Source organism: Cherax quadricarinatus, chromosome 66, assembly GCF_038502225.1.
Source record: "Cherax quadricarinatus isolate ZL_2023a chromosome 66, ASM3850222v1, whole genome shotgun sequence".
Lineage (NCBI taxonomy): Eukaryota > Metazoa > Arthropoda > Malacostraca > Decapoda > Parastacidae > Cherax > Cherax quadricarinatus.
In genome coordinates, this window is record NC_091357.1 from 17,220,143 (window position 1) to 17,233,049 (window position 12,907).

The 12,907-nt window shown below is 42.0% G+C and overlaps 1 protein-coding gene across 1 annotated transcript; it reads left to right on the plus strand.

Annotated features, from left to right (window-relative positions):
* Positions 1–6,880: 6,880 nt before the first annotated feature.
* Positions 6,881–12,355, plus strand: LOC128704182 (uncharacterized). The gene is made up of 2 exons (XM_053799242.2): positions 6,881–7,815; positions 11,183–12,355. Exon 2 carries the CDS (start codon positions 11,202–11,204, stop codon positions 12,243–12,245), a length of 1,044 nt encoding a protein of 347 aa, XP_053655217.2. The 5' UTR covers positions 6,881–7,815; positions 11,183–11,201; the 3' UTR covers positions 12,246–12,355.
* Positions 12,356–12,907: the final 552 nt, after the last annotated feature.

Consider the following 12,907-nt stretch of genomic DNA (forward strand, 5'->3'; position numbering starts at 1 on the left):
CCTTATTGGTTTCGAACACTGTACACGGAATTGTGCGGTTATCTGGACCTATATAACATTTTATAAGGTTCGAGCAAGAGCTGTTGATACTAAACACTCATCACACAAAACGCCTATTAACAGGATATAACGTCCAGCAAGGATGTTTATACCAGACACCCAATATATTCGAAGTTTATTTACATGATATAACTTCTAGCAACGCTGACGAACTTCTAGCAACGCTGACGAACTTCTAGCAACGCTGACGAACTTCTAGCAAAGCTGACGAACTTCTAGCAATGCTGACGAACTTCTAGCAAAGCTGACGAACTTCTAGCAAAGCTGACGAACTTCTAGCAAAGCTGACGAACTTCTAGCAAAGCTGACGAACTTCTAGCAAAGCTGACGAACTTCTAGCAAAGTTGACGAACTTCTAGCAACGCTGACGAACTTCTAGCAAAGCTGACGAACTTCTAGCAAAGCTGACGAACTTCTAGCAAAGCTGACGAACTTCTAGCAAAGCTGACGAACTTCTAGCAAAGCTGACGAACTTCTAGCAAAGCTGACGAACTTCTAGCAAAGCTGACGAACTTCTAGCAAAGCTGACGAACTTCTAGCAACGCTGACGAACTTCTAGCAACGCTGACGAACTTCTAGCAAATCTGACGAACTTCTAGCAAGGCTTACCAACTTCTAGCAATGCTTACCAACTTCTAGCTAGTCAGGACTAAAGAAACCACTCATGGCAAAATGTTTCCTTTAATAAATATCATAACTGTACATACGTCCCTTCTTCCACATGTCGGTAGCACAGTACACTGTACAACTGAAATGGGAAGTAATCATGTTTGATACGAGGAAAGGAAGGGGTGGCTCCAATTCTTTGGATCAAGAGATCCGAACTGGCATCAAAACAACGTTCTCCTCCCAGCCCTTACAATACAATACAGTACAATTTTTATTTCCTTTCAAGTTTACATTGAGGTTATGTAATTACAATAATGAACTGCAGTACAAAGAGTGACTGCCATGCCATGGCATTATGGCCAGACTAAATTAATGTCTTACAGACTACTTAATACTAGAGATATTGATCATAGTTTAAGTTGTACATGTTTTTTTTTTTTTTAAAGCCGACAGTAAGTTTGCTCAAGTTACAATCTGGGGATATTACATTGGGATAATTTGAAAGTATTTTGTAGGTTGTGTATATCAATAGTAAATGTTTAAGTTATATTATTGGAAGATAATACTGAGCGTTGGTGAAAGTAGTTTACAGTATGAGAATGTTAGAATATGGTGTAAGGTACCATTGAGGAGAGTAAGGACACTTATTATATTTGTCAGGTGACAGGACAAGTGTCTCCTAACACGGGTCTTAATCATATAGATGACCAGTGTGTAGATATAAGGAGACTCGTCAACTTGGCTTGGGTTATACGTATTATACCAACATTTCCGTCCAATACACGTCTAGTCTGTGCTACAGTAGTGCCACTTAACACCACAAGTTTATCTTGTAACCATTTACTTCCCTTACCAGTATAATAAGACAATATCTTTTGTTTTCTTTGGAAAATATACAAGAAAATATACAAATAATTTCAGTGGTATAAATCTGTACGTTGTGGGCATAAATAAATATATTGTACCATGTAGATTTAACTTAGAATAATCCTCTAAAATCAAAATATGACTTATTCACATTAGTTTTAGGTAGGTAAGTATTAGATTTGTCAGGGAACAGGACAAGTGACATTAGTCTTAGAATTCCTAACTTTGTTCACCATTTATTAATGGTCCAAGATCTTACGGTATATTGTGTAACTGACTGTAAATACACTCACAGCTGACATTAACCTCTACTTCAGTCATCAAAGTTTCCTGTGTCATAAGTGTTTAGGTGAAATACCGTCTTAATGATTCTTGTAGTCAATAGATCTTGGAATCAGATTAATGAAGATTATTCTGGCTGCCTGGCGGGTGGGTTGGAGCACAAAGAAATAACTCAGTGTATCTCTCCACCCGCTAGTGTCAGCAGTTGGCACACTCGGCTGCTAATATTCATCCCTGTGTAAATTGCCATTGGTTGCATTTGTCCTCTTCGCTTTCGGGCTGAGTGGACGCACTGCGCAAACAGCTCTTGCTTTCTCTGGTGCGCAACTTCCTGTTTTCACCAAGATGGCTGCCAGCTACCGCAGGAGGAGCAACACCGTGTGTGTTGACCTTGTTAAAGGGGCAATATACCCCACGAATGCCCCTGTTTTATTACCAACGATTATACGGGACACGTTTGGCATTGATGTTGAAGACTTACACGGAATAGCACTGAATGGATCATCACGAATCTTCATAAAGTTCTGCACAGTGGAGGCATATGAAAGGACGGTGACTCAGTACCAGGAGAAGAACATCATCGTATCATCTGGTCTGGAGGTACGCCTGCGGGATGCCTCAAAGTACTACACCTGGGTGAGGATCCGCAACGTTCCTTTCGAGGCAGACGATGTAGATATCAGAGAGACATTTCAAAGATATGGTGAGGTGCATGACATTACTTTAGTTCGATGGACGGAGGGGATCTATGAAGGGTTGCCGGCTGGATCTTACACCGTCAAGATGTCTTTAAGAAGACCTATTCCATCGTATGTTGTCCTGGAGGATTTTAGGACACAGCTGTACGTGACCTACGCGGGACAACGAAAGACGTGTCGCCTGTGCGGCGCTTTTGACCACATGGCGGCCGGATGTGGTAGAGCAGCAGCGCCGCGGCCTTGGGAGCGGCAAGTAGCCACGGAGTCTCAGGCGGAACCTTGACCGAAGAATTTGAGTGTGGCAGGCAAAGGTAATTGGGCGGACGAAGTGGAGGGCGTGTTGGAGAATTGTGTGACACTACCAGTGGCTTCGGATATTCCCCCGCAAGCGGGCCCGGGAGTTGAGCAGCAGCCTGTGGGGGTGGGAGAGACCGGTGCTCCACAGGAGTTATCTACGCCCCTACAGGAGATGATTAAGTCTTTCCTGGACGTGCCTGCGGAGGAGAACCCAGCTACAGACAGGAGCATTCTGACGGTTGAGAAGGACTTGATTGAGCAGATTCCAGAGCCTCTGGGGTCAGAGCCTGGCATGTTGCAGTTGATACAGGTGGAAGCTGAGGTGCACAAGGGCAATGGAAATACTGATATGGAAATTGAGGGCACATCTAGAAAGAGGGCTGGAGGCTCGTCGGATGAGGAGGTTATAACACCAGCTCAGCGTACAGGGACGAAGACGTGGGCAGGAGTGATTAAGAAAGGGCGGAGTAGTGTACAGGGGGGGGAGGGGGTACAGGCGGGAAAGAGTGTACGAGAAAAGACAGAAGCAGCAAAAAGTGGAACAGACAGGACACAGAGACATAGAGGAAAGCCACCCTTTCTGAATCTTTAAGTGTCTAACGATAAACGTGAATGGCCTTAGAGCTGACGGTAAACGAGTATGGTTGGAGGATGTTTTGCGGCGTTTTAATATTGATGTGTGTTTTATTCAAGAACACAATTTCAAGTATGGCAGAGAGTTGAGGCTGAACGGTTTTAGGATGTATGTTGGTAGTTCAGGGAAATTAAAGGGTGGGGTGGCAGTGGCAGTGAGGGAGTCCAGCCCATTCCACATGCTCAAGTGGGAAGAGGGAGGGGAGGGGAGGGTGGTGAGGGTGGAAGGGATATGGGGCGAGATTAGAGTATGTTTTCTGGGGATATATATGCCGGCAGATAGTAACATACGGGTTAAGGTGAATTTTGTAAGGGAGGTTTTGCTTTTCTACATGCGGGGTTTACCAATGGTTTCTATAATAGGTGGGGATTGGAATTGTGTAATCAGGAATAAGGATGTGGAACCGAGAGGGGCAGGGTGTGTGCTTGGGGTATTGAGGGATTTGTTGAGGGATGCAGGGGTTTATGACATAGTCAGGGGCGATGGGTGGAAAGTAGAGCACACGTTTCTGCGGAGGGGTTATGCTGCCAGGTTGGATCGTATATATATAACTCGAGATATAACAGTAGAACGTGTAATGACGATAGATTTAGGTTTTTCGGACCATCGTGCCGTTTTGGCAGAGATGGCATGGGAAGGGATGGTTCGTAGGTATGTGGGTTATTGGAAAATGAATGTGAGGCTACTCCAGGGAGAGGAGGAGGGGTTGTTTTTTAGGGAATGGTGGAAGCAACTATGGGAGGCTCGCAACGAAGAGGAGGATGTTTTGGAATGGTGGGAGAAGCACGCTAAATTGCAGATTAGGGACTATTACCAGCATAGAGGAAGGGATGAGGCGAGGTGGAGGTATGGTTTACAGAAATATTTAGAGGGGCAGCTAAATGATTGTTATGAAGGGGGAGGGGGGGCTAGACATGGAGAAATAGAGGTTTTAAGGGGAAGATTGAGGGATATACAAAACTCTCGTTTTGATGCGATACGTGTGAGGGAAGGTTTAGAGGAGGTTCTATGGGGTGACAAACCGTCAGGATGTGTTTTGAGGAGATTTAGGAATAGGCAACAGATGACCACGATTATGGGATTAGAGGTGTGTAAAGGGGTGGGGGGATATAGGGTGGGGCAGGTACTTAGTACCACCGATGGAATGAGCAATTATGCTGATTATTGGTTTAGGGAGAATTTTAAGCAGAGGGAGGGTGGAGAGAGGGAGGGAGAGATTCTGGGAGAAGGAATTCGAGGTTTTTTAGGGGAGGAGGAGAGGGCGGTAATAGAGGGTAGGATCAGTGAGGAGGAGGTGGAGGAGGCGATAATGGGCTTGAGTAGGGGAAAAGCGCCGGGCATTGATGGAATTCCTAATGATTTCTATATTACACATTGGGATTGTATGAAGGAATGTCTGGTCCGGTTGTTTAACTGTATGAAGGAAAGAGGAGTGTTGGGGGAATCGCAGGGCACGGGGGTAGTAGTTTTGGTCTATAAGGGAGGGGGGGGGAAGACCTTGGGTGCTTTTAGGGCGATCTCCCTCATGTGTGCAGATTATAAAGTTTTTGCGAAGGTTTTAGGTAACCGTATGAAAAAGGTGCTTGACCGAGTCCTACATAGAGGACAGTGTGGGATTCCAGGTCGAAGTATGCGTGAGGGGCCTGGAAGAATTAAGGATTTTGTGGAGGGTAGACAACGGGGGGGGATCTTGGGGATTGATTGGATGCAGGCTTATGACAGTGTAGATAGACATATGTTGTGGTGTATTTTGAAAAAACAGGGTTTTGGTGATGAGATGGTGCGCTGGGCGACTACTTTGTATACGCCTGCAACGGTCAGGGTTCAGGTTAATGGGAAGTTAGGGTTGCCAGTGCAGATGGGGATGGGTTTGCGACAGGGTTGCCCCTTGTCTCAAATCCTCTTTGCATGCATGCAGGACCCTTTTTATAGGCTTATAGAGGAAGGAGTGTGGGAACAGGGAGAGGTGGGTCCTGGGAGATGTGGTATTGTGGGGTATGTGGATGACACCACAGTTTTGGTTGGAGGGGAAATAGGATTGGGGAATGTGGGGCGTATAATAGAGATTTTTGGTGGGGCGACAGGGATGAGGGTTAATGGAGCAAAGTCAAAGTTATTAGAAGTAGGCACGTGGGTGGGGGGGGGGGGTTGGGGGAACAGTATGGGTGGAACGTAGTGGATAGAATTAAGATATGTGGGGTTGTGTATATGGCGGACGCTGGGGAGGCACAGAGAATAAATTCCAAAGAAGTAGTGAGTAGAGCGATGGGTAGGATGCGCGGGTGGAGGGCTGGGGATATAACATTGCAGCAGAGGGTGGTGGTAGTAAATACACTTGTGTACAGTAAAGTGTGGGGCGTGGCAGACATATATCCCCTGAGGTCGTGTGATATTCAGGAACTGGAGAGGGTGGTTTTGAGGTATGTGTGGGGTTATGGGAAGCCATGGCTACGGAAGGAGGTGGTGACGATGGGCGTGCGGCAGGGTGGGCTGGGTCTTATACCTTTGGACACACGAGTGAAGGCAGTGTATGTGAAGCAGCGATACTTGAGGGTGGGAGGGGAGAGGGGTAGAAGGGTGGGAGAGGTCATGAAGGATGTGCGAAAATGGTGGAAGGGAAAGGAACTACTGGAGTGTGAAGATATGGTGCGAAATTTGTTGGCAGTAAGGGAAGCAAAAAAAGTAAGGGTAAGTAGGCTTGGGAGGATAGGTAGGCAGGGTACAGTGATACAGGGAGTAGCTACATACCCAATGTATGATTGGAGGGGCATTTGGGAAGACTTTCGGAAGATCAGATTAAAGCCAAGGGTTCGTGAAGTGGTTTATAGATTCTTTATGGGAATTCTAGCTACAAGGTCAGTGTTATATAGAATGGGTTATGTAGGTGCTGGCACTTGTTTGCATTGTGAGGAAGAGGAGACGGCTTTTCATGCCATATATTTTTGTGAAACCATGGGTTTTGTAAGGGCTTGGTTAGCGAGAGTTCTGGGTATAGTGGCGGGAGGGGCAAGAAACATTTCGACTTTGAGGGCTTTGCATTTCGATGTGGGAGGGGTTTCCAAGGACATTCGGAGGGCAGTGATGTATATAGTGGCAGATTTTTTGTATGTGTCTTGGTGCATGCGGGAGGTGGGGGGTGAATATAGGGTGCGGGCGCTTGCGGCGAGTGTGTATCGTACAGTATGCAGAAATAGGCTACTATATGGGAGGTTGTGGGTAAATAGTTTTCCCTTGGGTTATCGTAATCTATCGGTAGGTGTAATGTTAGGGTTGGGTGTAGTTTAGAGCTGGATTGGGCTGGTTCTCCCTAAACTGGCATTTTTGTTCTTTTTTGAGATTAGTGGAGGATGGAAGGTGGAATAAAAGTGTGTGGTAGTGGAGCATATGGGTGTAAAGTCGTTAGGAAAGGGGGGGGCGTAGGGGGGGGGTGAACTGGTGACATTTGGTTGAGACAGGGGTTTTATGACTTTCGACGTCAGGTACGAACTTGAGCATGGAAGGGAACGTGAGTTTGTGTTTTTTTTTTAATACAGATAGCATGGGGTCAGGGGATGGCAGGGGGTGGCTTTCTGAAGTGTCTTTTGCCAGGTTGGTTTTGTTCATGATTGAGGTAGTACTGCCCGGTACATGTTTTATTAGGAGCCATAAGTTATATTGTGTAACTTAGTGCATGACAGAGTAAGTCTGATATTGCTCTGGAACATTGTTTAAATGGCTTTAGATTTAAAGGCATAATACATCTATAAGTTTGCATGAAGTGTATATACTAGACTTAGTACTGAATCTAACATTGTATAAAACTTTTATATTTAGCATAAGATGTTTTTGACGTTTTTGTATTGTGTAAAAGTTATTGTTGGTCCATTTATTTGAACAATTTTTCATATTTTGTTAGTTGTTTGTTAGTTTTTAGTTATTTATAACTTTTATAAAATGTAAGTTAGTAAATGCTAAGATCTGTTAGTTTGTATGTACTAACTGTCAAAAAAATAACATGATTCTTTTGATTTAGGTTATACACTTTTGTCATGTCATGTGTATATATGTACATTGTTTCAGGCTAAGTACATGAAAAGGGGGGTTACCACTATTATGTGGCTGCAAGGGTTTATCATCCTGCACATTGAAAGGGATTGAGAGAGAGATACTATAGTGTAAGGGTTTAGTTCAATGGATTAGGTATATTTTGTGGTGAGATTATAAATTGTGTAAGTTTTGTTTTCTTGTCTTTTGACAAAAACAGTTTTTATGTCTATATTTTGGTACCATGTAAGTTTTCAATAAAATATAAAAAAAAAAAAAAAAAAAAATCTCTCCACCCGCTAGTGTCAGCAGTTGGCACACTCGGCTGCTAATATTCATCCCTGTGTAAATTGCCATTGGTTACGTGTTTATTGTGTTATCCAGGTTATGAATTACATTGTTAATTACCGAGTATGTAGACTCCATTGTGTTACCATGGTGATATTTATGTTTATACTGCATAATGTGTTACCCTGGCGCAAATTGTTATGCAAATTTCATTGTATGGTATCATGGGAACGTGTAAATTAGTGTTGCTACCATGGTGTTGCTTGTGACTCTGTACGGTGTTTTGTAGCTCATTAACACTGTTCGACTCACAATATAAAGAACTTGCGTTCGAATTCCGGGTGGGCAAAGTCCTATATGAGTTTTTATTTAAGTTTTCCGTACATAACACGCTTTTTTATATACAGTGATCATCAGGGCACATAAAAAAAGTTCAGTCTGTAGATTTAGCGTAAGATAATCTAATGAAGTTGGCGGCCCGTGGTCTGGTTGGCAACGCTCTTGCCTACCAGTGTCCGTGGTTCGATCCCTGGCAAAGGTGGAAACATGGGTGTTCTTCCTTACACATGTATCTGTAGGTACCTGGGTGTTAGTCGACTGGTGTTGGTCGCATCCTGGGGACAAGATTAAATAAGTAAGTAAGTAAATTTATTCAGGTATACACAATACAGTTACATAGAATTATCATACATAGCAGCATATGTGTAGAGAACCTAGGATAACCCAAAAAAGTCAGACAGAGTGACTTATTTCCATTGGGGTCCTTTTACCTTATTATTATAATATAAAGGTTATAATATTTTCTTATTATTCTATAATGAGGATAACATCTTATTATCATACTAAAAAGACTATCTACTACACGAGGGTCATTAAGACTATCTACAATACGAGGGTCATTAAGACTATCTACTACCCGAGGGTCATTACGACTATCTACAATACGAGGGTCATTACTAGGGATAAGGTAAAATTTACACGTATTTTAGCTAAAAAATAGAAAATCATTCCCCTCCCTTTCTGTTGCTTCATTCATCAGACACTTTTTGGCAGTCTTCTTGAACTGGTTCAAGCTATGACTGGCCTTGACATTTGTGGGTAGTCTGTTCCATTCCTTTATTGCTGTACAATAAAAGGTGTTTGAAGCCTGGCCACTGACTGTGGGTACTACAAAGTTGTGCTCTCTCCCCCTAGTACTATGATTGCTTTGGTTCCCAACCTTGACAAAATTGACAGCAAGATATTCTGGACACTGTTCGTGAGCAATTTTATAAACATGATTTAGCTTCAGTTGTTTTACTCTGTCTTCAACATTCAGCATATCCAACTGCTGTAATTCATCCTGGCCTACATGTTCTCTTGGTCCCAGCCCCAGGATGAATCTTACGATTTTGTTCTGGGTGATTTGCAGTCTATCTTTCAGTTTTTTTGTCAAGGCAGAGTACCAAGAAGAGCAAGCGTAATCCATATGGCATTGTATAAGGGCTAGACATAGGGTCCTGCGAGCCTCAGTAGGTAGACACTGTGCTTGTCTATACAGGAACTTCAGCCTGGCATTCGCTTTCTTTACTACACTGTTCCCTATCAATTCTCCTGACATGCATGGGTCAAAAGGGATTCCCAGATATTTAACTGATGAAACCAAAGTGATGGACTCCCCATTACACTGAACATTAAAATTATTTACCCTTCTCAGTTTGTTTCGTTCCAAAGAGAATGGCTTCAGTTTTCCCTAGGTGTAATGATAGTTTGTTGTCTACTAACCATTTGCTGCAGGACTCCAGTTCCAGTGTTAAAACATTAGCAATATCTTGTGGGTATTTGTCCTGTTTCCTGACGAACCTTACCTAACCTAACCTCTTGTGGGTCTTTACCTGTCACTAACAGAGCACTGTCATCTGCATACAGTAGGAGTTTGCACTTGACACTGATAGGCATATCATTGACATAACATAAGAATAGTAAGGGACCCAGAATACTACCTTGGGGAACTCCACATGTTATCGGCAGGGGTTCTGATTAAGGACCCCAATAGAAATAAGATACAGTCCCTTGATAACGCAGTGACTTTCTTGGGCTATCCTGGGTGGCTAACCCTCCGGGGTTAAAAATCCGAACAAAATCTTATCTGTTCTGTGTACCTACCGCGTTGTACTCGCCCTGTTGTAAATGTTATGACAGGATTTATCATTTATTGAATTAAGAAGACCAGGATCAAGGGGATATAGATGAAAACTGAAGACACAGATCATCCATAGGGATGTAAGGACGTATTTCTTTAGTCTCATGGTGGTTAAAAAGTGGAGTGATCTGAAATGGGCAGCTTTAAGAGATATGAGATATGAAAATTGATAAGGCCCACGAGATAGTCAGTGATGCCGGTCAAAGTAGTGTAGTGACCAGGAGCTGAGTCTCATACCCCGGAAACAACTCGGTGAATACATTACAGGGACACCATGAGTACGCTAAGCAACAACACAGTAAGTGTCAGGAGCCCAAGACTGTTCAACTGCCTCCCATCATACGTAAAGAGGATTACCAATAGACCCCTGGCTGTTTTCAAGAGGGAGCTGGACAGACCCCTCAAGTCAGTACCTGACGACTAACCGGGCTGTGGTTCGTACGTCGGTTTGCGTGCGGCCAGCCGTAACAACCTGGTTGATCAAGCCCTGATCCACCACGAGGCCAGGTCATGGACCGGGCCGCGGGGGCGTTGATCTTCGGAATGCCCTTCAGGTAGACATGCTTTCACAGTAGCTGTGAATCGACCCCTGTAGCCACATATAGATGAGTATACACACACACAAGCGTGATTTGCAAATTGAAAATATTAATAAAAAAAATCTGAAAATGGAAGCAGGAAGGTTGTGTTTGCACTGCCCGTTCTCGTACAAAATGTGATAAACGTTCAACTTTGAACGTTTCCTGTTTTTTTTTCTCTCGGCCACCTCGTTGCCAGACGTATCGCTGCCAAGATTTTTTTTAATATGCTTATCTATCGTTAAATATACGTTTAATGGATTTATGTAACTTAATTAATGTAAATTAGCCTAACCTAATGAAATAAAGAAAATGTGACTTGGGAGAAGAAAGCCACGTAAAAAAGTGGACGCTTCACATCTGGGCAGTGAGGCATTAATTATATATATATATATATATATATATATATATATATATATATATATATATATATATATATATATATATATATATATATATATATATATATATATATATATATATATATATTAATATGTTTTAAAACCTTAAGCAGCGCTGTATAACCTTTGTGCGTCTGGCGCTTAGTTTCGATTATAATAATTTAAAACCTTGAAATCATTTCTTATAAAATGTATTTAAATATGCATTACAGTAACAATTAGTTATGTCACCATGTACTGAGACATAACTCATTTTTTTCTAGGTTGCAACCGTAATACATTATGGCTGAATATATTTACCATGGTATCCTGAGTATGAGAGGGAGCCGCATATCCGTCTTCAGCTTCAAGTCATGTGATGGGGACAAGTTTGTGGTCTGCATGAAGGCCTGTATATGTATCAATGGCGAAACAATCAAGAACAACAGATTTCCTAGAGATGTCCTGTCAGAACATAGTGGCAAATTCATCGTAACCAAACTACACAAAACTAGCCAGTGTTATGACTATGCATTTGAAATTCGGGACAAAGACAGCACTTGTGATTGTGCAGACCATCACCAGTCATACATTCCAGAGCCAGGCAAAACACTGTTTGGTATCCTTATTGATTATAGTTCTGTTAAGGATACCTACACAGTGGCGTGTGGACCATTTGGCTTTACTGTGCACTCTTCTTGGGTCACAAGCTTAGGAATCTCCCCAGAGTGTGTTGCAACTCCACTAACTTTTATCAGTTTCAAAGCATATTCTAGGGTCTATAGAGTATCTGGAGTGCATTACTTTAATGTTAATACTCCCCCAAGGCTTGAATCACTCAGTGACAGTATTAAGAGTACCATATTTTCATTTGAGCCCATAGATAAATCTCTTTTGATGGCAAACATTGTTTTCTCTGCTGCTTCTCTTCCAAGTTCCATTTCAACCTCTTCTGTTTCCTCTGTGTCAAGTTCTAACTCGGTGAATATGTTAACTTTAAGTAATGGCGGCATCTTGGATCCAGCCCCTGCAGCTTCCTCTATATCCTCCACCACACGTATGAAACTCGACAGAAATTTGTTCCTGTCGAGTCTAAACCTGCAGGATATATCTATCAGCCTCAGTAGAGAGGCACTGTCTATTACCCAGACCATCGAGGAAGCAAAGACTAACCCTTGTAGTGTGACATCTTTATCTAAGGTTAAGAAGGCTCATACTTTTGATAATGGAGCTCCACCTGACCATACACGTCTTCGAATGAAATTGTTAGAACTCAACATAGATGATATGAAACCAACAATTTCGTCTAGTGATAGCCTCATTCCAATAGTCACTGTCCGAAAGTAAAATTTTTAAGAATTTTTTTTTCACAGTAAACATAATGTATTTTTTTTTTACTATGCATTTTGTAAAGAAAATTATATATTGAATGTTATTGCAAATAAACATGATTTTTATATTGAAGTGTTATTAAAAAATTGGAAATTTGTAGGTTTATTTTTTATAGATACTTCCATGGAAATATCTGAATAACTGAACCATATAAATTGTATATCCTAAATGTTACTCACAATTATAACACACAATTATATCACACAAATGTTAAACCTAGCTTTGTTATTTTTTTTTTAAATACACTACCTGAATGAACAGCAATGCATGCAACCATATGACCTGTCTTTGTAATACTCACTTGTATTTTATAGTTATCTGTTTACAATAATGTCTTATCACTGATTTCATCATTGCTTAGTTAATTTTAAGTTAATTTTAAGCCAGCCCGTAATGCTATGCATAGTATAAGTGGCTTTGGCATGCTGCTCTTATCTGTATTTTTTTGTACCTCTGTATGTATGTATGTATGATGGTGATAAATGCTTGGTCAAACGTAATTACACTTTATTTACGGGGTTTTCCCCTCAAGGGAGGTTCCTTGATGCTGGTGAGGGGCTCTTGATCTAGGGAATTGGATCTGTGCTCCAGTTCCCTGAATTAAGCCTGAATACCTT